Source organism: Sus scrofa, chromosome 2 (genome assembly GCF_054392235.1).
Source record: "Sus scrofa isolate SSC_HxYL_T2T_F1_AM1 chromosome 2, Sscrofa_HxYL_maternal_Yorkshire_Landrace_v2.0, whole genome shotgun sequence".
Classification (NCBI taxonomy): Eukaryota; Metazoa; Chordata; class Mammalia; order Artiodactyla; family Suidae; genus Sus; species Sus scrofa.
In genome coordinates, this window is record NC_139384.1 from 75,202,735 (window position 1) to 75,226,977 (window position 24,243).

The 24,243-nt window shown below is 57.8% G+C and overlaps 2 protein-coding genes across 28 annotated transcripts in view; one reads left to right on the top strand and one right to left on the bottom strand.

Moving 5' to 3' along the window:
• RFX1 (regulatory factor X1) overlaps positions 1 to 16,104 on the top strand; it is a 32,011-nt gene extending 15,907 nt beyond the window's left edge. For 5 of the 25 annotated variants that reach the window (XM_085012680.1, XM_085012681.1, XM_085012684.1 and 2 more), the window contains 18 exons: positions 485 to 592; positions 1,661 to 1,777; positions 2,878 to 2,973; positions 3,334 to 3,723; positions 4,441 to 4,535; positions 7,225 to 7,591; positions 9,516 to 9,697; positions 10,689 to 10,808; positions 10,899 to 11,014; positions 11,246 to 11,364; positions 11,447 to 11,556; positions 11,712 to 11,863; positions 11,938 to 12,035; positions 13,418 to 13,567; positions 13,683 to 13,891; positions 14,279 to 14,432; positions 14,514 to 14,559; positions 14,696 to 16,104. In XM_085012680.1, the coding sequence (XP_084868806.1) occupies positions 485 to 592; positions 1,661 to 1,777; positions 2,878 to 2,973; positions 3,334 to 3,723; positions 4,441 to 4,535; positions 7,225 to 7,591; positions 9,516 to 9,697; positions 10,689 to 10,808; positions 10,899 to 11,014; positions 11,246 to 11,364; positions 11,447 to 11,556; positions 11,712 to 11,863; positions 11,938 to 12,035; positions 13,418 to 13,567; positions 13,683 to 13,891; positions 14,279 to 14,432; positions 14,514 to 14,559; positions 14,696 to 14,865 (2,799 nt within the window). In that variant the 3' untranslated portion in view covers positions 14,866 to 16,104. The remainder of the gene's footprint in view (positions 1 to 484; positions 593 to 1,660; positions 1,778 to 2,877; positions 2,974 to 3,333; positions 3,724 to 4,440; positions 4,536 to 7,224; positions 7,592 to 9,515; positions 9,698 to 10,688; positions 10,809 to 10,898; positions 11,015 to 11,245; positions 11,365 to 11,446; positions 11,557 to 11,711; positions 11,864 to 11,937; positions 12,036 to 13,417; positions 13,568 to 13,682; positions 13,892 to 14,278; positions 14,433 to 14,513; positions 14,560 to 14,695) is intronic. The other 20 variants (XM_021083704.2, XM_085012686.1, XM_085012691.1 and 17 more) reach the window with 9 other exon arrangements.
• A 100-nt stretch (positions 16,105 to 16,204) lies between these two features.
• On the bottom strand, positions 16,205 to 24,039 carry DCAF15 (DDB1 and CUL4 associated factor 15). 3 transcript variants are annotated; one of them, XM_085012698.1, is made up of 13 exons: positions 23,904 to 24,039; positions 22,319 to 22,416; positions 22,083 to 22,218; positions 21,337 to 21,443; positions 21,112 to 21,251; positions 20,857 to 20,944; positions 18,234 to 18,668; positions 18,033 to 18,124; positions 17,800 to 17,928; positions 17,621 to 17,706; positions 17,296 to 17,400; positions 17,096 to 17,211; positions 16,205 to 16,734 (listed from the first exon to the last, which is right to left on the bottom strand). In XM_085012698.1, exons 7-13 carry the CDS (start codon positions 18,580 to 18,582, stop codon positions 16,679 to 16,681), a joined length of 933 nt encoding a protein of 310 aa, XP_084868824.1. In that variant the 5' UTR covers positions 18,583 to 18,668; positions 20,857 to 20,944; positions 21,112 to 21,251; positions 21,337 to 21,443; positions 22,083 to 22,218; positions 22,319 to 22,416; positions 23,904 to 24,039; the 3' UTR covers positions 16,205 to 16,678. The 3 variants fall into 3 exon arrangements, with proteins under 3 accessions (XP_084868824.1, XP_003123398.2, XP_020939365.1); XM_003123350.5 differs by having other exon boundaries at positions 20,857 to 21,027; XM_021083706.2 differs by lacking the exons at positions 22,083 to 22,218; positions 22,319 to 22,416 and having other exon boundaries at positions 20,857 to 21,027.
• Positions 24,040 to 24,243: the final 204 nt, after the last annotated feature.

A 24,243-nucleotide genomic window follows, 5' to 3' on the forward strand; every position in this document is an offset into this window, starting at 1 on the left:
ATGGGGCCTCTCCAGAGGCTGCCCCACCTGTTAACTCAGCCAGTGAGGCCATGTCCATCAGGGCCCACTGGGGAAGAAGTAGTGGCACAAGCCTCTTAACAGAGAGAATTGGGGATTGACAGTAACAAATGTGGCTTGTGGGTCCAGCCCCCAAGTCCCAAAGCAGAGGACCCAAAGTTGGTCAGGACCCAAGACCCCATAGCCAGCACAAGGACTGAGTGCGGGGTGGTCTCTCCCCGAAGGCTGCACACCAGGTGCCAGGAACCCAGCAGAGGCTGGGACAAACTCCTGTCAGCCTCTGGAGCCAGGCTCCCTGGACACAAACTCTGGCCCTGTACTTCTGGGCTCCAGGACCTGGGGCAAGTACCTCTGCTGGTCCCAAGCCTCACTGTCACCCTCTGTGAAGTGGGGGAGCGACTGCAGCTCATTAAAATCATACAGGCTGTTGTCAGTGAACTGTGGTCCTTCTCCCTTCTGGCTCCAGGCTCTCCCTACGCAGCGTCTGGTGGTGCAGAGCACAGCCCCGGGCGGCAAGGGTGGTCAGGTCTCCCTGACGGGGCATAGCACCCAGCAGGTGCATTCACCCCCTGAGGTAGGTGGTGGCCCCTTTGGCTATTGTCCCTACCCCTCTCCCCAAAGGGGTGAGGATTCACCCCTCCAAAGTTCTCGTTGACCCTGGATGGGGCTGCTCGGCTGCCAGATTCTCAGCCCTGCTGGCTCTGAGCTGAGTCTGGTTCCAGGAGGAGGAGGCAGCTTCTTCCCCTGGGTCCAGATGGGCCTAGAAGCCCCAGCTCTGGGCACTGCATCCCAAGAGGCAAAGTGGGTCCCTCTTCCCTCGACAGGGTGGGCAGAGGTTCCTCCTCCCACCACAGGGTGGATTCTGGGGACCTCTGAACACCAGCAAGGATATGGAGACAGGCGAGCTGTGGGGGGGCCAGGAGTATGGGTGTCAGCATCTGGAGCTTGAGGTCAGATCCCTGGTTCAACCATTTAGTCCTGGGGGGCTCTGGGCAGGGCCTAAGGGCCTTCTGAGCCTGGTAGAATTTTCCAAGCCACAGTTGCAACCTGCACCACAGCTGCAGCCCTGCCAGATCCTTAACTTGCTGCACCAAGGAGAACTTCCAGCCTAGGATTTTCTATGCGTGAGAGAGCTAATGATACCCACTGCCCATCTGCTTGCTGTGGAAGCACAGCCCAGAGTTAACAGGCTCTGTAGGCAGCCCACCTAGGGTCAGCACCTGGCACCACCACCACAACTGTGCAGCCCAGCACATGTCCCTTCCCATTGGTGCCCCAGCAACTCATCTAGAAAGTGGGGACCCCCTCACCTACCCTGTCTCACTTCAGAGCTGCAGCCCATCTGATTACGGAGGCAGCGGGTAGCCTCTGAATGAGGCTAGAGTCCCAGCCATCTTCGAGGGGGAAGATAGGTGTCCCACCAGCATCTCTGGGCTGAACCCTGGGCTCTGCCCCAGAATGACTGGGGTGGTGGTAGGGACCAGGCATTTGGATGCATGGGATGGTTACCAGCTTAGCTGGCTGGGATACATCCCGGCTGGCTGCTGCCCTCCGCAGATTGCTTTCAGGACAGCCCTCCCAAGCAGGGTTTGGTCAGGGCCCGGCTGCTGCACACAACACTCCGTGTCTCCTTCCCTTGCAGCGGTCGCCAGTGCAGGCCAATAGCTCCTCCAGCAAGACGGCTGGGGCCCCCACGGGCACGGTGCCGCAGCAGCTGCAAGTCCACGGCGCCCAGCAGAGTGTCCCCGTCACCCAAGAGGTGCCAGGCCAAGGCGGGCAGTGGCAGGGGCGAGGGATCCTGGCCAGGCGGCCTCTGCATCCTCCTTCGGCTGTCCGTGGGAGTTGCAATGGGGAAGGCCTGTGAGAGACAAGCAAATGGGGGTCCAGCCCCACCTGGGCCTTTGGCAAGCACCTCTGCTTCTCTCCAGACTCCATGTCTAAATAATGGCTTCTGCCCTGGAGGCCTGGAAGCAGGGGGTGGTTGGGGCAGCTGTGAGGATGAAATATATCCTTGTGGAATACATCTTAATGCTGAACAGGCACTGGAAATTTCGAGTTTCAAGAAACAACCTTGGCCTCTTTGGGCCCATTTGCCTGGAGGAAACCCCAAGGCCAAATCCTGGCTCACCCCTAAGGGGTGCAGGGAGAGGCCTCAGTCTCCCAATCCATGCCCAGACTTCAGGAGGAAGCCTCACTCTGAGCTGCCAGCCAGGGCAGAGAGCAGGTTAAGAGGCAAGGGTTGTCTGCCATCTGTTCATTACCTCTCAAGTTGGGGGGTTCCCAATCCCTCGGAAAACTGGATGAAAGCCATAGACCCTTTCCCTGGAGGAAAGCAGAAACCCCACGCCAAAGGATTCAGACATTCTCTGCCTGGCACTATAGCCCTTCTGAAGCTCTAGGCTGGGTTCGAGTCCTGGCCCCCTCACCCAGCAGCTTCCCACCTCCCAGCCTCTATCCCTCACTCTGTGCCCTGAGGGTAATACCAGCATCCCCGCCATAGCATGGAAGTGAGGACAGTTAGCATCACAGGTATGGGGGTACAGGATAACACATTTAGGGATGGGGGTGGAGAACAGGGATCCCTCAGTCAGTCCCAAGTTCAACTCTTAGTCCTCCTCCATTCAGCCTCACCTTCCTGAGTCTGGGTTCCACACCTGTAACTTTGCGCCCAGAATCAACATGGTACTGAGCCTGGAGGGCACCTGGTGCAGGGCTGGCAGCAAAAAGCTGGAGAATGGCAGCCTCTTGCCTTAGGGCGCTGCCATAAGGCTTACATGAGTTCCTGTGGGCAAGGGGTGGCGTTTAGGGACAGGTGGGCAGCCATCATCACCATCATCTGACTTGCCTTTCCCTCCCCAGAGGTCCGTGGTCCAGGCCACTCCACAGGTGCCCAAAGCTGGCCCCGTGCAGCAGCTCACAGTGCAAGGGCTCCAGCCAGTCCATGTGGCTCAAGAGGTGTGTATCTCCCCCACCTACCTCTGGGCAAACTGGGGCTGGGCCCAGGCTGGGCTCTGGAGGGTGCAGGCCCCAGGGAGGGAGCTAAGCTACCCTGGGGGGAGGCGGGGGGCGGGGAGGCAGGTTCAGAACGATATCCTCGCCTTGGGTTCCACCTCTAGCAGTGGGCCACGGACCGGGTCACGCTCTTTCCGGCACCTGGCAGAAGAGAGAGATCTCCATTCTCTCCTCCCTGACATGGGGTGGGGATCTTCTGGTCAGGTTGCTGCCTGAACTCAGCAGCCTGGTGGGCGGTGGAGGCCTGGAGCCCCGCCCGCGGCCGTCCCCGGTGACCCCCCAGTGTCTCTGTTTGTCCTCCAGAGCTCAGGCAGTCAGTTACCCGCTAGGAAGGCAGAGCAGCAAGAGCCCCGGCCCACGCCGCCACCGGAGCCGCCGCCCCGGCCGCCCACGCCTGGGCCTGGGCCGGGCGTGCTGGCCTCGGAGCCGCCGCCGCCGCCGCTCCCGCCCGCGTGCAGCGGCGAGGCCCAGCATCTAGGCAGCCCCGAGCCGCCGCCGCCCCATTACGAGACAGGCGCCGAGCAGTGGGTGGAGCTGGTGGGCGTGCTGCCCCCACACCTGCTCCTGCCGCAACAGAAAGTGGTCCTCGAGCCACTACCCGGGCTCCCGGCCCGAGCCAGCCCCGACCAGAGGGTCAGGATCCAGAGAGTCCCCCAGGTGCTAGTGTTCGGCACGGCCGCCACGGCCCTCAAAGTAGGTGGCGGACGCACGCACGGGCGGGCGGGGGCGGGATCCGCCGGCCCCGGCCCGCGCCCTTACCCGCAGGCACCATAGACCCCCACAGAGCCCCACCTCCACTGGGCTGGTCTGGGGATCCGTTTCTGAACTTCACCCATTTCCCCTCCACCCCCAAGCGAGCTCCAGGTCCCAGGCTCCGCCCCTACAGACTGGAGTGGGGAGCTCAGGCCCCGCCCCTAACGCTTTGTCAGTTGTTCCAGGTCGAGGCCCACAATTGGTGCCCCATCCTCCACCCCTTGCCCCGGCTCCGCCCCTAGCGTCCTGTGCACCACTTCTGGGGTCCCTTCCTGCTGCAGGCTCCAACCCTGAGACCTTGACTGTAGTTCCAGGTTCTGGCTTTAGTGACAGCCCTTTAGCAGAACCTGGCTCTGCCCCTGGGGTTCATCTTTCATGCCCACGGTAGGACCCTGTCTGGGGTCCCCTCTGCCCACCTCACCTTAGGCCCTGCCCTTGCTCTTCTCAGCCCAAACAGACAGTTCTGGCTTCTGACACAGTTGTGCCTGATTCCCAGCCCTGTCCCCATCCAGGTTGTTCAGAGGGCCCAGAAGTGCAGTCTTCCAGCTGGGAAGCTGCGTGTCCCGGCAAGCTTTGGCAGCTGCTGCCAGACCTTTAGAAGCAAGGCGAGGAGCTGGCCCACCCCTGACCCTTTGCGTACCCTTCCTCCCACACCAGGTGCAGCAGCTCCAGCAGGTGCCGGTCCCACACGTGTACTCCAGCCAAGTGCAGTATGTGGAGGGCGGCGATGCCAGCTACACAGCCAGTGCCATGTGAGTGGGGAGGGGGTTGGGGGAGGAGATAGAAGGAGGGTCATAGGTCCGCTGGGGACCCCCCAGGACTTGAGTCCCCACCCCCTAGCAGATCAGCCAGGCTTCAAGGCCTCAGGTGACAGATCAGATGGTGGATGCTCCTCAAGGACAGCCAGCAGTCACCAGGAAAAATGCAAAGCAGAGGGAGTACCCTGGCAAGTTGGGAAAAGCATTCCAGCATAGCTTAGGGCTTTGGAGTCAGGTGGGAGGTTTGTTGTTGTTGTTTTGAGAAAAAAACATTTTAATTTTTACAAGACGGAACTTTCTAAGGAATAGGGAATGTTAAACAGTGAAAAAGAAATTTCCTTCACTCCCGACCCTCAACCCTGCCCTAGAGGGGATGCTGTGATCCATATCTTTGTTTCCTCCCATCGATACTCTTAGAATGGAAGTTACTCCTTTTCTTTGTTTAGAAATAGAAGCAGCATGTTCTAGCCCTACAACTGTCTTTGGTATCATCTAGCCCCACAGACCTGCCCACGGGGGAAGCAGGGGAGGAGGAAGAGGAAAATGGACTCAGGTCTGAGTGTCATTTCTGTTGTCTCAGGTGTGCTCAGACTGATGCTCCCCTTAAACACTATCTGTAAACTTGGAACTTTGCTGATGCTGGTTTGTCCTGCAAGTAAAGCCCCCTGAGAGTGTCTGTTTCTGAAACAGATGGCCTGGGTGCCTGTCCTAAACTTGAGCTTTTCAGAGCAGCTCCAGGACGACACTGTGGCATAGGTTGCAGATGTGGCTCGGATTTGATCCCTGGCCTGGGAACTTCATATGCCACAGATGCAGCTAAAAACGGGGGAGGGAAGGGGATTCTTGCTCTATGTAAAGTTCTTGAGGGCCCTGGATCTTCCGTCTCTCCCTCACTGTGGGTGGTTACCACATTCCCAGCCATTTGCCAGCCTGGATCCCCACCCTGAGCAAAGCCACAGCCCCTGGGCCTCTGTCCTTGGAGATACACATTCATTTTTTCAGTCATTCAGCAAATAGCTACAGAAGTGATATTTTCAGGGAGCACATGTTCCAAGTGGGGTGCTAGGCTGGCTATGGTCCCTGCCGAGGAAGGGACCGGGGGCACTTACCAGTGCTGGCTCAGGTCACACACTCTGTGTCACTCGTGCAATGGATGTGGACTGATGTGAACTGGGGCATAGTGATCAAGAACTGCTTCCTGGTGTCTGATGTCACTCACCTGGAGTGACCACACCTCCACTCCAGTTCCTCTCCTTGCTGCCCCCAGAGCCCTGCACGACTCCCTTAGCACCATCTGAGCCAGGGCACTTCTGGCCAGCCTCCCTCCCTTTCTGGATTTAAAATTTTTTTAACATTTCTCTTTAAATCACTAATGCACTGAGAAGGCTCAGAAATCAAAACTCTGTCCAACTATGTCTGGTGAGGTGCTTATCCCCTGCCCTCCACCCCCACAGATGGTAGGTATAGATATGAACTGCCGCATAAACCTCCCTGTTCTTCCTAAGGCACCATCCACCTACCCTCTTCCCTGCCTCTATTATTCACCTAATGGAATGCTCTGGAGCTTGTTCTTTGACAGGACTTCAAGACCTTCCTCACCTTCTCTCACTCCTGCATCACCATTTAACCTAACATGCCATTAAAGATGGACCCCCCAAAGTCACTTGCTGTGATTTGCAGCCTTGAGCTCATGTCCCCTGATGCAGGTCCTGGGATAGCTGGGAACCCTCTGGGGTGGGATAGGTCTCTGGTCAGAGGCAATCACATCTGCACTCCTATGGTCATCACTGCCTAACCCCTCAGGGTGGCCACTGGATTTAGAAGTAGAGACCCCTAGAGTTCCCATTGTGGCCAGCGGGTTAAGGACCTGAGGTTGTCTCTGAGGATACAGGTTTGATCCCTGGCCTTGCTCAGTGTGTTAAGGATCTGACATTGCTGCAAGCTGTAGTGTAGATTGAAGATTTGGCTTGAATCCCGAGTTGCAGCTCTGATTTTATCCCCAGCCTGAGAACTTCCATATGCCGCAGGTGTGGCTGTAAAAAGAAAAAGTAGAGCCTCCCCCTTTTCCAGCACCCATGTCCCGCCTCATCTACCTTGTCTGTGCCACCATCCACGCTATCCTTGATTTATCTTTGCACTTGGCTTCTCCTTTGGCCAGAATGTTAACTTCTCCAGGTTGGAGTCTTTTCTGTTTCGTTCAGTATTGGGTCCAGCATACCTAGAACAGTGCCAAGCATGTAGCAGGCACTCACTGGTTCTTTTTTTGGCCACACCCTCAGCATTTGGAAATTCCTGGGCCAGGGATTGAGCCCATGCCACAGGAGCCACCTGAGCCACCACAGTGACAGCGCTAGATCCTTAACCCACTGAGCCACATGGGAACTCCTCAACAGTTCTTTTTATGATTGAGTGAAGTGTGTGATCTATTATAAGTTACCTAGCCCTTCTAGCTCCACTTCCTCACGTCTAAAGTGGGGCCCCCCAAGTCTAAAGCAGAGACCAATTTGAGAGTTAAATGAAAAATTACCTATCAAGCACTTGGGATGATGACTGGTCCAGTGCATGGGGCTATTGCTTCCTGCTCCCCATCTGGTAGGCCCCCCTACTACAGTACCCTCCTTGGTCATGCCCCTTGGCCACTCAGCTCTTGTCCCCTGACTCCCTCCCTCTACTTCTTTTGCAGCCGCTCCAGCACCTACCCCTACCCTGAGACACCTCTGTACACACAGACGGCAGGCACCAGCTACTATGAGGCTGCGGGCACAGCTGCCCAGGTCAGCACACCTGCCACCTCCCAGGCAGTGGCCAGCAGTGGCTCTGTGCCCATGTACGTGTCTGGCAGCCAGGTTGTTGCCAGCTCCACCAGCAGTGGGAGTGCAGCCAGCAACAGCGGCAGCGGCGGCAGTGGAGGCGGGGGTGGTGGTGGTGGCGGCAGTGGTGGCGGCAGCAGCAGTGGCAGCGGAGCTGGTACCTATGTGATCCAAGGCGGCTACATGCTGGGCAGTGCCAGCCAGTCCTACTCCCACACCACCCGTGCCTCACCAGCCACTGTAAGTGCCAACCCAGGCCCCAGAGGAGGTGGGGGTGGGGGGGACCTTGGTGGAGGTGGTGGGTGGTGGTTGCCGGCCCCCATCAGCAGGCGCCTGGTGCCAGGGTGCTCAGCTGAAGATGGCCTGGCATTGAATCCCTGCTGGGTGGCCTCAGACATGGAACTCAGCCTCTCTGGGCCTCAGCTAGTATGCATGAAGCTCTTGGAGCTCTTACCCAAGAAGTGTCATTTACTCTGATAGTAACTGGTGATGGCAAATAGATAGCAAGGGAAGGGAGAGACAGGCACCACCATGGAGGAGCTGCCTGGAGCAAGGCAGCATGATAACCCAGAGGCGGCTCTGTGGACAAGCCCTAGATCCTAACCCTGACTGGGCCCCTTGACAACTCTGTGACTGTGAGTGGGTAGTCCCTGGGTGGTCCTTGTCCTCTTGGAGCTTGGGTCTGAAGCAATGGTTTCTCCTCATTTTTAACTACTGCCCTCTCCCAGGGTGACTCATTGAGGACCCCATAACCAAGATGGAAGCTTTCACAGAAGCCAGGTCCTCTCTCGTGCAACCATGCAGCCTGGCTTCTGGTGTTTTGTTTTTTTTTTTAGCCATTCCTGCATTATATGGAAGTTCCTGGGCCAGTGATCAAATCCGAGCTGCAGCTGTGACCTATGCCATAGCTGGGGCAATGCCGGATCCTTGATGCCCTGTGCCAGGCCAGGAATCAAACCCATACCATCACAGAGACAACGTGAGATTCTTAACCTGCTGTACCACAGTGGAAACTCCTCTAGTCTGTTTTTTATAAATGCTAGTCATGACACACATTAATTGGTTTCATGACCTCCTAATGGCTCCTGAAAACATGCTTTGCTAGAACAGTGTTGTCTAATAGAACATTCTCCAGTGATGGAAGTGTTCTGTCTGTGCTGCTGGTGCAGAGGCCTCTATCCACATGAGGGCTTGAAATGTGAGTTTCAAGGTCCCAGGAACTGAGTTGAGTTGGTGTTTTTGTTTTTTGTTTAAAAAAAAAACTAATTTGATGAGTTCCCACTGTGGCTCAGAGGTAACGAACCCGACTGGTATCCATGAGAATGGGGGTTCAATCCCGCTGGCCTTGTTCAGTGGGTTAAGGATCTGGCATTGCCGGGAGCTGTGGTGTAGGTCGCACAAGTCCCTCAGATCCCATGTTTCTGTGGCTGTGGTTTATGCTGGCAGCTGTAGCTCCGATTTGACTCCTAGCTTGGGAACTTCCATATGCCGCAGCTTTGGCCCTAAAAAGCAAAAAACAAAAACAAAACCAAAAACCCAAAAAACTAATTTGAAAAAATTATAAAACCATAGGAGCTGCAAAATAGTAGAGATCCCTGTGGACCCTTCACACAGGTTGCCCCACTAATTCCATTCTGCGTATCTGTAGTATAGTGTCTAACCAGGAAACTGACATTGGGACAATGTGGGTGTCTGCTTCTGTGTCTTTTTTGTCACATGTAAAGATTTGGGAAACCACCACCACAGTCAAGATGCAGAACCGTTATATCACCACAAAGATCTCCCTCCTACTAACCCTTTATAGTCATCCCTGCCAGCCTCCTTCCCATCATCCCTAACCCCCAGTGATTATGAATCTGTTCCCCATTTCTCTAGTGTCATTTCGAGAATGTTCTCTGAATGGACTCATACCTCATGTGACCTTTTGACATTGGCATTTTCCATTGAGCATAGATTAATTCAAATAGCTCTCTGTGGCTAGTGGTGACTGATTTGGATAGGGCAGTTCTAGAGTGTTCCATCGGATTTGGTTCCCACCGGGGATTGTGATATGACTTGCCTTCCAGTGTGCTTATCAAGATCACAATCGGAAATAAATAGAGAGAGCACTTAAGACGTGGAAACAGTTCTGAGCACTTTTCTGTTTCCTCCCCTTGGGCCCCAGGTCCAGTGGCTTCTGGACAACTATGAGACAGCCGAGGGCGTGAGCCTGCCTCGGAGTACCCTCTACTGCCACTACCTGCTGCACTGCCAGGAGCAGAAGCTGGAGCCTGTCAATGCCGCCTCCTTTGGCAAGCTCATCCGCTCTGTCTTCATGGGCTTGCGCACCCGACGTCTCGGCACCAGGTGGGGCCACCTGCCCCCAGCAGCCCCCAGCAGCCACAAGGCCCACCCCCACTCTAAGTTATCGAGGGCCTTGGCTCCCCCTTCTACTCTCACTCACTGGCTTCTCCACTGCTTCTCTGACACTCGCGTGCTCCTACCCCAGGGCCTTTGCACTGGCTGTGCCTTCTTCCTTGAGTGCCTTTCTCCATCTCCTGACTCAGATTTTCCCCTGCCTCCTTAACTAAAACTGAAGCCTTCCCCACCTCCCTGACATCCACCCCCTCTTATTTTCCTCCTTAGAACGCAGCACCATTCAGCATGCCTTTTGTGTTACTTCTCTTGTCTCAGATCTGTCTTCCAATGCCGAAATAGACATCCCTTGAGAGTGCGGGGGCTACACACAGTCAGTGCTTAATCAGGGCCTGTGAGTCAGTGCATTCACGTAGGAAGGAGCAAGGACCCTTCCCAAGAACCCACCCTTCTCTGCCTCTCCTTCAGGACCCCCTCATGCCTCTCAGGGCTGACCCCTGCTCTTCTCTTGGTTCCAGCGCCCAGCTTAGGCCTCAGGTGTCACTCGTTCATTTATGCATGCATGCGTGCATGCAGAACCTGGGCAGAGTACTGCATCTCTTGGTGCCTCCATTTCATCTGTCAATCCAGGATGCTAGGAACACCCTTCATAGGGGAGAGATGAGGAACACGTGAATTCGTAGGTGCTTAAGGGCTCAGAGTAGCACCTGGCACCATGTCATGACTGTCAGCAAATACCTGCTAAGTGCCTGTGCCTCTGATGCTGGCCCTGTCTTCACAGAGCTCCTCTATAGGTGGGAGCCTCCCCTGGCACCCCCAGTCCCTGTGCTTCCTCAGCCCAACACCCCCTGCTCTGTGGAACATGGGTCTCGGCTCCTGTTGTCCCCTTAGCAGAGAGGAGGTTGGAGTGATGTGAAGCTCCTGGTGGATGACCAGGGGCCACCCCCAGCCAGCCCTCACCCTGTGCCTCCCACCCTCCCAGGGGCAACTCCAAGTACCACTACTATGGCCTCCGCATCAAGGCCAGCTCGCCCCTGCTGCGGCTGATGGAGGACCAGCAGCACATGGCCATGCGGGGCCAACCCTTCTCACAGAAGCAGAGGTAGGAGGGCGGGGCTGGCTCTGTGCAGGTGGGTGGGGAAGGGCATGGTGGCCCATCCCCACTCCAATTGCCTGCCCATCCCTTCTCCAGGCTCAAACCCATTCAGAAGATGGAGGGCATGACCAATGGTGTGGCCGTGGGGCCACAGCAGGCCACTGGGCTGTCGGACATCAGTGCCCAGGTCCAGCAGTACCAGCAGTTTCTGGGTGAGGGTTCCCTGGACTCTGGGGTGGGGGACCTAAGGCAGGGTCTGTGGCCCCCAGTGAGTGTGCAGATGGTTCACTGGCCCTCCCCAAAGCTCTCCGCCCCCACTGCACATGGGGGAGCTTCCACCTGGTAGCAAATTGTTGCCAATTTTAATAGGATTCTAGGACAAGGCTCCAGGGGGCAGGCAGGTGGGGGAATGAATGGCCTCATGGTGTCTTCTCTGCCCCCAGATGCCTCAAGGAGCCTCCCTGACTTCTCAGAGCTCGACCTCCAGGGCAAAGTGCTGCCTGAGGGCGTCGGGCCTGGGGATATCAAGGCCTTCCAGGTCCTGTACCGGGAACACTGTGAGGTAGGGCACCCAGGCAGTGGGCTGGGGCAAGGGAGGGACATGCTGCCCCTCGGCCCCCTGCAGCATCCAGCCTCCCCAACAGGCCATCGTTGATGTCATGGTGAACCTGCAGTTCACCCTGGTAGAAACGCTGTGGAAAACCTTCTGGAGGTACAACCTCAGCCAGCCCAGTGAGGCGCCACCGCTGGCCGTGTGAGTGCCTCTGAGTGAGGGCGGGGAGCGGAGTTTTCCAGTGGCAGGGAGTACCTGCCTGACCCCAGGGTGGGGTGGAGGTGCTGTGCCCTTCTGACCTGTGTACAGGACCATGGTATGTCCTTGTGACCCTGGGATGGGGTGGGTGCCCACAGGCATGATGAGGCCGAGAAGCGGCTGCCCAAGGCCAGCCTGGTGCTCCTCTCCAAGTTTGAGCCCGTGCTCCAGTGGACCAAGCACTGTGACAACGTGCTGTACCAGGGCCTGGTGGAGATCCTCATCCCCGACGTGCTGCGGCCCATCCCCAGTGAGTGCACGGCTCCCAGTCCCCCCACCTCACCCCCACTCTGAGTCCTGACCAGCCCCTACTGCCGTCCACAGGTGCCTTGACCCAAGCGATCCGGAACTTTGCCAAGAGCCTGGAGAGCTGGCTCACCCACGCCATGGTGAACATACCCGAAGAGATGCTGCGGGTGAAGGTGAGAGGGTGAGGGGGTGCCAAGGGGCCAGCTTGGGCCCACAGCCCAACCCCTCCCTCCTGGCTAGGGGGCTGGGGGCTAGGCGCTTCAGTCTCCTCTACTGGACAGAGGCAGTAAGATTTGTCCCCATGTGTGTCCCCTCAGAGTGAGTTTTGGGCGTTGCCTTTACAACCCAGTTTCCTCAGGTGCCCACGTCTAAAACACAACCTGTCTGTGGTATTTTTGTATGCAACACAGCCTCTTAAAAAACAAACTTGAAGTAGCTCTCTTCAGACAGCTTTAACAGAAAGTGCTGTGGGTGTTCAGAAAGAGATAAAATCTTAAAAAAAAAAAAAAAAAAAAGACATCTATAAGGAAACAGAGTAATAGCCCTCTTCATCAACACTGCACATTCACTTACTACCAAGATGTGAACAATTATATGGGGTGTGCTTGCTTTTGAGGAAAAAATTAATTAAAAAAATTTTTAAGTCCTTAAAATGCTAACAAAATAAACAGAACTGGATGTCTGAAGAATGACCGTTGGGTGTGCTGGACACAGGGCCAGGGTAGGGGAACTGTGGACAGATTTAAAAAGCTGAATCCCCAGGGGAGCCCTTTAGAACTGGTAAGACCTACATATGCATTCACTTATTCCAAACACACTTATTGAGCACTTACTGTGTGCCCAGCTTGGTTCTAAGTGCCAGGAGCCCACTGATGACCAAGATGAAAAAAACTCCAGCCCTCCTGGAGCTGACATTCAAGGGAACAATAATCCAAACAAAATGAAACAAAGGGTTATGGAAGCAGCAAAAATGGACAGAACAGTGTAAATCAACAATAATAAAAATTAAAAAAAATAAAAAGGGCTATGGGGGAGTTCCTGTCCTGGCTCAGTGGTTAACGAATCCGACTAGGAACCATGAGGTTGCAGGTTCAATCCCTGGCCTTGCTCAGTGGGTTAAGGCTCCTGCATTGGGATGAGCTGTGGTGTAGGTCGCAGACACGGCTGGGATCTGGCGTTGCTATGGCTGTGGCTCCTATTGGACCCCTAGCCTGGGAACCTCCATATGCCGTGGATGTGGCCCTCAAAAAGAAAAAAAAAAAAGGGTTATGAAGCAATGCCCTTTCTGGGCAGTGCCTTCCAAGTTTTTCTTGTGTCCTTTAATTTAAAAATATAATGCTGTTCAGACAATACATTCATTTTTTTGGACACATTTTTTGGGTGGGTGGACACCCAAAGTTTGAAAATCCCAAGCCTTTGATCTCCCAACAAAAGGAGCAAGGTACATCCCTCCCTTTTAGGAGAAAGAAACAGGCTAGGAGAGGTTACAGTGGGTGGCACAGGGAACGGTGGGGGGTGTGGGTTCCACGGAAGCCATAAGCCCTGGGCCCCACAGGTGGCAGCGGCTGGCGCCTTCGCGCAGACACTGCGGCGCTACACATCGCTCAACCACTTGGCGCAGGCGGCGCGCGCTGTGCTGCAGAACACCGCGCAGATCAACCAGATGCTGAGCGATCTCAACCGCGTGGACTTCGCCAACGTGCAGGTGAGCGCGGCGGGGCAAGCGAATGCAAGACGACCAGGCCCGGCCCCCAGCGGGGCATGGGCGGTGGCAGCGGCGGCGGCGGCTGAGCCGCGGGTGTCTGCCGGTTGTATCGCAGGAGCAGGCCTCGTGGGTGTGCCGCTGCGAGGACCGCGTAGTGCAGCGGCTGGAACAGGACTTCAAAGTGACGCTTCAGCAGCAGAACTCACTGGAACAATGGGCGGCCTGGCTGGACGGCGTGGTGAGCCAGGTGCTCAAGCCCTACCAGGGCAGCGCCGGCTTCCCCAAGGCGGCTAAGCTCTTTCTCCTCAAGTGGTCCTTCTACAGGTGCGCGCTGGCTCGGCCGGGTGCGGGTGGAAAAGGAGTTGAGCGGCAGGAGGCTCCTTCTATAAGGGCCGGACCCTGAGAGGCCTCCTTTGCTCTGGGGCGGGGCCAAAATGGGACCAGAGAAGGCCCCGCCTCTTCGATGAGGGTGGGGCTAGATAAGGGCTCGCCTCCTTGAGGGTGGGGCCATATAAAGCCCCGCCTTCCCCGGAACTCGGGTGTCTTTTGTGAAGCCTAGGGTCACGTTCCGTCTGATGGGCGCCCTAGGGAACCCTGTGTGGTGCTGGGAGGTTGTAGCTGGGCTCACTTAAGCCTGGTGCCCTTGCGTCAGGGAAGGGGGGTGAGGGATGGGTCTGGGCCTGAGGATCTCCTCTCTACCGCGGCTGCCAGCTCCATGGTGATCCGGGACCTGACCCTGCGCAGCGCCGCCAGCTTTGGCTCCTTTCACCTCATCCGGCTGCTCTACGATGAGTACATGTACTACCTGATCGAGCATCGCGTGGCCCAGGCCAAGGGCGAGACACCCATCGCAGTCATGGGCGAGGTGCGCGCGGTGGGGTGCTGAGGGCACGGGTAAGGGCGCCCTTGGGCGGGACCCTCACCCCTTTTCCTCTTCTCCTTCCAGTTCGCCAACCTGGCCACCTCTCTGAACCCCCTGGACCCAGACAAAGGTAGGTGAAGCGTATCCCTACCCAGGGCTCGAGTCTAGGGGGCGGCGTACAGAGGGGCTGGGGTGGAGGAGAGGCCAACGGGGAGCTGGTGGCGCCGCCGCCCCGTGCTGAGCCAGGCCTGGTCCGTGTGCCCCAGACGAGGAGGAGGAAGAAGAGGAGGAGAGCGAGGATGAGCTGCCGCAGGACATCTCTCTAGCAGCCGGCAGCGAGTCGCCCGCGCTGGGCCCTGAGGCTCTGGAGCCACCGGCCAAGCTGGCGCGGACAGAGGCGCGCGGCCTCTTCGTGCAGGCGCTGCCCTCCAGCTAAGCCCTAGGCCTCCCCCGTCCCGCCCGCCCTACCCCGCTGCCCCTCCTCGCCAGGGTCCCTCACAGCTATTGTGGCTTCGCTGTCACCACTCCAACCGCTCCAGGGCCGGGAGGGGGCCTCCGAGACAGGGAAGGCAAGGGGGTCCCCCCCCCATGGGGCCGGCACAATCACAGGGCCGGGCGGAGCCGCAGCTGCAAACTCTGACACAAAAGACGTGCCTTAAGGAACCCGCCGTCGTGCCCAGGTGCCCCCTGGGGCAGCCAGCTTGGCCCCTTGGCCCCAAAGGCTGCATCTCCTTCCCTTCCCAGCCCCGCCCCTGCCACCCCAGGGGGCAGGCAGGCAGGCCCCCTCCCTTGCAGAACTGTTAACTTATTCAGCTCGCTGGCTTTGCACAGCCTGACCTGGGCCCAGCCCTGAGCCCCGGGTGGGCACAGGTGGGCAGACCTGGGGACCCACCACTGTCAGCAGCAGCCCTGGACCCTCCCCCCAGCAACCCCACTGCTTCCCCCTCCTTGGTATAAGTGCAATTAAAGCCGTGGGTGTCGCATCTGCTCCAGCGCTGGGCCCTCCCTTGCCCTCCCTTGCCCTAGACGGGGCCACTGCCTGACCTGGATAGGGGGAGGGCAGCAGGGGCACCACCTCCAGCTTCCAAAGAGCGGCAGGCTGGGCTGGGTGCCCCGGGAGGGCCTGCTGCAGGCGGTGGGCTCAGAAGTGCCCATGCTGGCCCCAGCCAGGGCTGGGTGCTCCGCTGGCTCAGATCCAAGACCCCCGAGTCCTGGGCCCTCCTCGCCGCTGGTTTGTAATGGAACCTCCATGCTCCTACTCTCCCCGGAGACCGTGCTTCTTCTCCGTGCGTGCGACCCCTGCCCCCCAACATGACTATTGTGCGATTTGTGAGCGGAGTCGGTAACTTGTTGGGTTTTTTTCCAACCATCATGGCCTTATCTGTTCCGGTTTTCTCAGTGTTTTCAACCTGTGAGATAGATGTTTATGGCAAAAAGCGAAAAATAGAAAAAAGAAAAAAAAAAAGAAAAACCTGACCTATTGTATAAACATCACTATTTTGTGTGCTCTGCGTGCTACAGCTTTTGGGGTGGCTCGCCCACTCCCCCTCCCTACCCCTTGGGGGCTCCCCCCTCTCCTGGCGGTGAAAGTGTCCACGCGTGTGGTAGTCTAGTGTGCCGAGCTGTTTTCTACCTTTTTGTAGTCTTTCTTAAAACAATAAATTCCGCTGTGATATTTGGCTGCTGCTGACTTGCCGGGCCTTGGTCGGGCCCTTGGGGCTGGGGGTGCCAACTGGGCCCCGAGCACCGGAGTGGCAGGCATAAAGGGAACTCGGTGAGGTTCAGAAATAAAACATTTATTATGTGAAGAGGAACAGGGTGGAGAGGGGGAGGTGTGATGGCTACGAGGTTCACCACCTCAGGTGGAGGGAGGCTGGGGATGGTAAGGATAGGGGGACGGGATCCATCCGGCCTCCCTGGACAGGGGAAGGCAATGTCCACGCCTGTAGCCGAGGAAGGAGGCAAACTCGCGAGGAATGAGGGCCAGCTTAGGGTGAAGGCGGGCGCTCAAGGTTGGTGGGGCAGGGGGCTCCCTCCCTCTGCTCCTTTCCAACTTAAATAGGCATAAATAAGAAGCGTCCAGACTCTCAGGCCACCAGGGGCTGCCCCACCCAGCCCCCTTCCCGCAGCCTAACACTAGTGCCGGTCATCAGTCGGTCGGCCGGCCAGCCGGGCAGAGGCTGCCAGGAAGGCGGCCAGCTCCCAGGCCGCGGAGGTAGTTGGAGTCAGTGTCCAGGGTGGCCGGGCCCTCACAGCACAATCCACGTGTATCGCTCACTGTCCGCCAGAACCTTCAGTGAGCACCCTGCAGCAAAGGGTGTGGACAAAGCTTTGGCATCTCTGCCTGCCCAGGCCTTAGGCGAGACCTCTCTCTTTCCCTGACTGGGTTTGGGCTCAGAAGATTCTGGAAGGCAGGCACCCTAAGTTACCTCTGCCTCCTGCCCGCAGCCATTCAGTGAATGTCTGCCAAATGACCAAACGACTGGCCAAGGGCCCCCAAGTGCCACACCTGTGCTGGCCCCCTGGTTTGGCCTGGGCCGCCCTCCCCTCACCCCAACGCCATGGTGTCCACTAGCACAGCCAATGCGCTTCTCCATCCAGCGACACTTAGGAATGGCCCCAGGATAAGGTCTGAAGTCCTGGGCTCGTGGGGTGACGGGGCCCACCTTTGTGCAGTGCTTCGTTGGTCATCCTGTTGACATACCGGCCGCTGCTCTCAGGCACCAGCCACTTCATGACCATGTCCACGCAGCTCTTACGGTATGAGCTCCAGACACTGCCGCTGAGGGTGAGGGGGTGAGCAGCTCTCCTCCCCCCTGGCCTAACCCTCCCCCCACCCCCGACCCTGGCCCCAGCCCTGCCTCACCTGGTCTGCCCTTTGACCTCAGTGAGGTCACCCACGCTGACTGTCACAAAGATGCCTGTGTTGAGGTCCCATGCCACCTTGAGGCTGGTGTGATAAGTCTTTGGTCTACGGGAGGAGGGGGGGTGAGCAGAGGAGAAAGAGGGTGGGGCCCCAGGGACCCTGAGCTTGAACCCAGGCTACCCTGACAGGTTTTTGTTTTTGGAGCAGTGGCCAATCCACATTTTGGGGGTGGGGAGAATCCTCACATCCCCCCTCCCCTCACTGAAGCGTCTTGAGTGCGGGACCTCACTGGACAAGTATGAGGGCAGGGTTCCTGCCCACTCACCGGAGCTGGCCCTCCTCAGTGGGGGATGGGAATGCCAGGAGCAGCAGGCCAATGTTAATGAGGACCTGGTTGGTTTCTGGGCAGACCTGGGGGGCAGAGGGGTGGATAGTGACAGTGATTGAGAGTAATGTCCAGAGCAGGGAGGCCCTGGGTCTGTCCTGTCCCAGCCCTGGGCCCACCTCTAGGATGACAATGTCATAGTCGCTGAAGGAACAGAACTGGTGACCCCAAGTGGCATCATGGCGGATGACCTCGTTGATGACATACTCGAAGTCCAGTGTGAGCTGCTCCACTGTCAGGTACTGACCCTGTGGACAGTGGGCAGAGAGGCCAGGGGAGGATTGCACTACCCACCACCCCAGTCGGCTCCCCGGGAGAGCTGCCCCTCGGCCTGCCTGCCATCAGCACCAACCTGGACAGCAGCCCGCTCCCGCATGGGTCGCAAGTTGCGGCCACGGAGATCAGTCACCACGAAAGGCAAGGAAATCTTGTCATCCTCGAACTCTGATGGGGGAGGAGGTGGAGGTAGGGATGGTGGTGGGAGGCCAAGAGGCCCCTCCAGGCCAGTCTCCCATGCCTGGGACCCTGCCCGCCAGGTGGGCTCCCCGCTCACCATCCTCTGGCTCCGTCCCCTCGCCGGAGCCCAGCACGTAATACAGCTTGGTGTAGTTGACGTATCCAGGCTCAGGGGCAGGCACCTCTGCTGCTGGGGGGCTGTCCCGGGGCACTGCCTCCCCACCTGGGGCTAAGGGCTCAGAGGGCAGGCGGCAGCGGCTGCCCGAGGGTCCCGGGCAGGGGGGTGGCCGGATTTCCTCTGAGGTCCCACCCTTGGCCTCTTTGGCCCTGCGGAAGATGTCGGCCACAAACTCCTTGGCTTTGGCGATGGCGGGCGAGGGTTCGGGAGCCCCGGAGGGCTGGGCTGGGGCTGCTTCGGGGCAGAGGCTGGCGGGGACAGGGGGCATCTCTGGGCTCTGGGGCCCAGGGGGACTGGGAGGGCCAGGGGGGTAGGTGGTGTGGTCATACAGGATTTGGCAGAAGCTACTATCACCTGGAACATAAAAATAAAAAGTGATGGAGATGGGAAGGGGCAGGAGATAAGCTCAAGTCCAGAATGCTCTCCTGACTTCCCTTATTACCCAGAGGGAGTTGTTAGAAATCCACCTTTAGGAGACCCTTCTAGAAGACATACATATGCTGAAATCCATCTGAAACACCCAGAGGGAAAAGGGACTTACACACACACAGACGAACATGTTCAAACCTTATTCTTGAGCACCTGCTGTATGCCACACACTGAGGACACAGGAGTGAACAAGACAGACAAAAATCCCTGCCCTTGGGGAGCTGACAGTCAATGGTGATGACAGATAAAAGCCACATAAGTTCGAGAGTTTACTACACAGCCCTCTGTCCTTCAACGCAAGCCAGACCACTGAAGGCACAGACTGGCCAAATCCCAGGCCTCCGTCTATGACTCTGCTTGACAAGGGGCCAGATCCCCCTGGGAATGGACAGTCAGTGGGGAGAACCCCAGCATATTCTCCGAGCAGCACTGGGGCCAGGCCCTGGGCTTTGCCTGCCATGCTTCCTCTGGACACCCCACAAGCTACCCTTGGAGAGGGGACCTGGTCTTCTAGTTCAGAGACTCGGGCCTGAGGCTCAGAAAAACTTGTCCAAGGTCACACTGAGAGATAATATAACTCCACAAGAACACTCCCATCTGCCAGAGTGGTGGTATTTCTGGAGGGGAAGGGGAAGAGTAGAAAATGTTTGAGTCAAAATTCCCCCCTTGTGCAAATACCCTCCTAGGGTGAGGTGAGTGTTAGACATGGATAGCAATGGCCTCACCTTGGCCATGGGCATACGGCTGGATCCTGTCCCATGTGGTCCTTCCTAACAGGGCAGGGGGTGTTGGCCCCATCCAGGTCTGGCTTGGTGGGGGCTCACGGCTTGGTGAGAAGCAGGGTCTTACCCACGCTGGCGCAGGAGGCCAGGGCAGGGGTGGGAGGCCCCTAGACAGACCCGAGGACAAGACATCCTGCCCCTTGCTGGTCTGTGGGCTTAGTTATATTCATAGAATCCTCTTTTAATGTCCCTCCCCCTCCCTTCCCTGTGGGCAATGCTTCCTCCCCACCCCCTTTTTTTCCCCCCTTTTTCTTTTTCGGCCACCCCACGGCATATGAAGTTCCCGGGCCAGGGATCAGATCCGAGCCACAGTTGTGACCTAAGCCTTGGGTGCAGCAACACCTGATCCTTAACCCACCATGCTGGGCCAGGGATCCCAAGAGGCCAACAATCCTGTTGTGTCACAGCGGGAACTCCCAGGGGCAACCATTTGAAATGCAGTTAGTGGGTATCTTTATTTGACTGGGTTCTGGCAAAACTGGAACACATTTCTAATTCCTATGATCAGTATATAGTTATGGATCTCCTCGTGTTTCTTTTGCCTTGAGCATGTCTTTAAGGCACACTCTCCATGGACATGGGCACCAGGACTCTCCCTGGGCTTGCTGATGCAAAGGAAGTGCCCCCCATGTCCTACCTTGCCCATGTCCTACCATCACCCATCCCCAGGGAGGGACATCAGGGGAGCCCCAGCTCCTGCCACTAAAGCCTTGGTATGCCTGGTGCAGGGCTGCTGGGCCACAGGCACCCTTTGTTGCCAGAAGGTCCTGGGAGTGCAGGAGAGCCCCATGTCGCCACCAGCCAGTGGCATTATCCAGCTTCTTAACGTCTGCCACTCTGTGCAGGGACATCACCTGATTTTCACTGGCATTTCTCCGATCACCAAAGCTGTAAGCTGGCTGTCTGTCCACGAACCACTCCCTGAAAATTTTAATTAGCATTTCTCTTTTTGAAGAGAAGGAAGCACTGCAATGTCCAGCATGGTAGCCACTGACCACATGTGACTATTTGAACTTAACAGAACTAAAATTAAATTTAACAACTCAGTTCCTTGGTCATGTGAACCAACCATTCTCAAGTGGCTACTGGTGGCAACTGTAGCAGATGCGGCTATGGAACATCCCAGCCCTGTGGAATGTTCTAGCGGACAGGGCTAGGGTGGAGGATGGCAGAGTTTGGATTCCACATGCCCACTTCCTGGCTGTGTGACCTTGGACAAGGGACTTCACCTCTCAGGGCCTCAGTCACCCCATCTTTGATGTGGTGAAGTGAGAGACCCACCTCCCGGGGCTGCCTGGCCGAGTCAGTGGGTCACAGGCACCGGGGCCTACCTGCCGAGTGGACCGAGACGGCGCAGGCCACCAGGGAGTAGCTGGTGTTGAGCAGCACCACCTGGTCCTTCTTGAGCTGGAAGGCGGGCTGGAAAGTGGGGAAGGGGTAGACCACCTGGTACTTGGTGTGCAGCATGAAGCCATGCCGCAGGCACTGCGCGCTTGGGTCACCTGCAGCGACACAGGCCACACGGGCTCAGCCGTGGCCCCAGGGCAGGGAAGCAGGCAGCCCGTGCCCAGACCCCGGCCCCTCACCTGGGTGGGCGCGGCTGGCGTCCCGGCAGGCAGCACAGCGGCCCGGCGGTGGCACAGCCACCGTGCTGATGTAGATGTCCCGATGGTTCTCGTCACTCATCATCATCATGTTCATGAGCATACCATTGGCTGAGCGGGTGCTGGGGGCCGGCACAGCCTCAGAGCCTGGCCCGCGCCTCCACCCTCACCCCCACCCCCTTCACCCTCCCTGTCCCCAGGTCTTACTTGAAGCCGAAGACAATGACCTTGGAGGCGTCACTGGGCCACTCACACACAGTAAGGTACAGGTCACTGTAGATCTCCTCATCCTGGAAGAGCCGCACTTGCCGGACCTGAGGGGAGTGGGCAGGGTAGGGTCAGAGCAGGTTAGGTTCCCCAGCACCACCTGAGACTGCACAATGCTGGCAGGGTCAGGCAGGGAGCCCCAAGCAGCCCCCACCCTGCACCCCTCTGCCTTCCTAAGGACAGGCTGAGAAGTAGTTCCTCTCACAAGTGGGACATGCAGGGAGGCTGAGCACATGACAGGATGCAGCAAATGGGAGCCCAGCCCCAGGAGAAGGGGCTCAGCCAGACACATCGGTTCCAAGCCCAACCTACCCTGAAACCGGTTCACCTCTCTGGGCTCACATGTCAACTGGGGTAAGAGCACTCACCTCCTGAGGTGGGGCATTGGAGGAGTCAAAGTCAGGGCTAAATCAAGGGTGTCAGCCTGCTTGGCCCTAAAACAGCTAATGGGTCCCTCCTGGCCTGAGCCATCAAGCCATATGAATCTGCTGCTGTTTACCTATTTTTAACTCTAAAAAAATGGCAATTTCCTATAGTCTGACTGACTAGCTCAGAATCTTGACAATGACCCCCACGAGTACATGATCTCTGTTTAACCGACATGGAACCTGAGGCTCAGCGGGGTGACGTGATCTGCGGGAGTCATGCTGTTGGAAGGGACAGTCCAGCGCCAGGCCTGGCCCTACCAGCTTGAGCTTGCTGTGGACGTTGAACTCCCACCAGTACAGGTGGTAGATGTAGAAAGAGAAGTCATCGTCCCCGCTGCTGCTGGTGTAGGAGAGAACGTAACGGCCGCACTTGGAAAAACCCAGGAAGATGTGTCTGTGGAAGTGTGGGGGTGGGGTGGGGGGCAGAATGACCAGGTCAGGGCCATCTTGCAACCCTGCCCAGCCATCCCCCCCCGGGGGGGCCATAGCCTCACCCTGCATAGAGGAAGTCTTCATCCACAATGTTCTTGAGAGAGACACAGACCCTGGGTGGCAGCTTCCGGAACAGACGAGGAGAGAGCTGCCCACTGATCTGGGGAAGGGGCAGCCAGGGATCTTGAGGCACCATGTGGTGGGGGCAGCCTGCAGCCCCCCAGTCCCCTCATCCAAGGCAGAGCAGCACCCCTGGGATCCGGCTCAGCCGGCCCTGGCCATACAGGCCCACTCCCTGCCAACCATAATGGTTAAGGGTGGTCTAAGCTCTAGAAGGTACCAATGGCTTGAGCATGACTCTTTACCAGGGACCTGTGCCACCTTCCCAGCTCCGCAGCCACAGAACTCCTCTTGCCCAAGCCCCCAGGAACTGAGGATGAACACTGGCATCACCTCTCCCAGGAAGGTTGCCCAGTTATCCCTGGCCCACACTAGGCCACCTAGCTGCCTTACTGATGGCTGCCTCACTGCACAATGAGCTGTGGGCATCCAGGTCTGCTAAGGAGGCTGGAATGGGGGCTTGACCAACTACATTCACCTGTTCCCAACCCACCCACTTATACACTGGGGGCTCAGGCCCCTTGGGGGCCAGTCGAGGCAGACAGAAAGGTAAGCCTGACCAGTGGCCTTCCCATTCCCCCTTCTCAATAACTGCTGCCTTCCAACTGATTCCTTCATCGAGCACCTTCGGTTCTGCTACCCAGTCTAATGGGGGAGATGCAGCCCAGCCCTCAAGGAGATCCCAGTCTGGTGAAGCAGCCCTGTGTGCAAGGCCCAGGCTGCTGGGGAGACACAATCCCTGTCCAGGGAGCTTCCAAGCTAAGGGCGGAGTCACAGCCCAACCCAGGGAGCAATCAGGCTGAGGGTGGAGACTGTCCCTACCCACGGAGCTCCAGTCAAAAGAAGACTCAGCCTTGCCTCACAGAGTCCCCAGCCTAAAGGGCAAGGCATACTACTCCCTATCCATGAAGGCACTGTCCTGCCCCACCTGCTGCTGACCTGACAAGAGATTCACATGTCTGCCCTCCCAGAGCTCCCAAACTGATCCTAGCACACTGAGAGTTTACAGTCTGTGCTCAGGTGGCTGAAGAACAGGCCTTCTCCAGGGAGCTCCCTCCCATTCAATGGGGGAGACAGAGGCAGTTACAAGAACTCTCAGCTCCTGTGTGGTCAGAGCTGGACAGAGAAAGGAACTCCAGGCGGAGTAATCCCAAAGCCGGTATCAGGATCTCTGCCAAGGGGGGGGCGGGAAGGCTCCGAAACGGAGGGGCCATGGTAGCAGGGTTTTGAAAAATGAGTCTGACCCTGTATGGCCCCCTTCCTCCTAATTCCTCCAGCAGCCTCTAAGGGCCCCTCCATCCAAGCCCCTTCTCAGGGACCCCGCCCCCAGCCCCTCCATCAACCTCCCGCCCTAGCCCCCCCCATCCAAACCCTCTCCCCGCGGCCCCGCCCAACCTCCTTCATCCGAGCCCCCTCCCCCGGGGCTCCGCCCCCAACCCCTCACCCCGCTAACGCCCTCCCTCCCTCCGCCTCTCTCGTCCCTCCTCCCAAATCCCCGAAGCGCTCCTCCCAGACTGCGGACCTCACCTTGACCCGCTCCAGCTGCTTGAGGACGTGCTCCCGCCGCCGCCCCGCTGCCCGCTTCCCCCCGGCGCCCCCGGGGCCGCCGCCACCGCTCCCAGTCCCGCTGTTCCGCTCCGATTTCGAGCTGGGCGCCATTTTCACCCCCTCCCTCCACTTCCGGAGCAACCGGCCTCTTCGCCCCACCCCCGCCGCCTCCTCATTGGCCCTTTCTCGGCTCTGCGGCCAGCGGGTTGGGTGAAAGCCCGCACTGAGGGCCTTTTCCCGCTACGCTTGTCCATCACAGCCAGCTCGGCCCTTGATTAGTAGAGATGGTACAGTCTGCGCGTATTCCCGCCTTCCCGCA

What these genes read in the sequence shown, in the direction of transcription:
- DCAF15 (XM_003123350.5), bottom strand. Translation starts at nt 24,035, where the DNA reads ATGGCGCCCAGCTCGAAATCGGAGCGGAACAGCGGGACTGGGAGCGGT. An exon ending in GTCATTGTCTTCGGCTTCAA is followed by an intron (nt 21,252 to 21,336) that starts GTAAGACCTGGG and finishes GCCGGCCCCCAG; the next exon opens with CACCCGCTCAGCCAATGGTA. An exon ending in CAACGAAGCACTGCACAAAG is followed by an intron (nt 16,735 to 17,095) that starts GTGGGCCCCGTC and finishes CCTTTGCTGCAG; the next exon opens with GGTGCTCACTGAAGGTTCTG.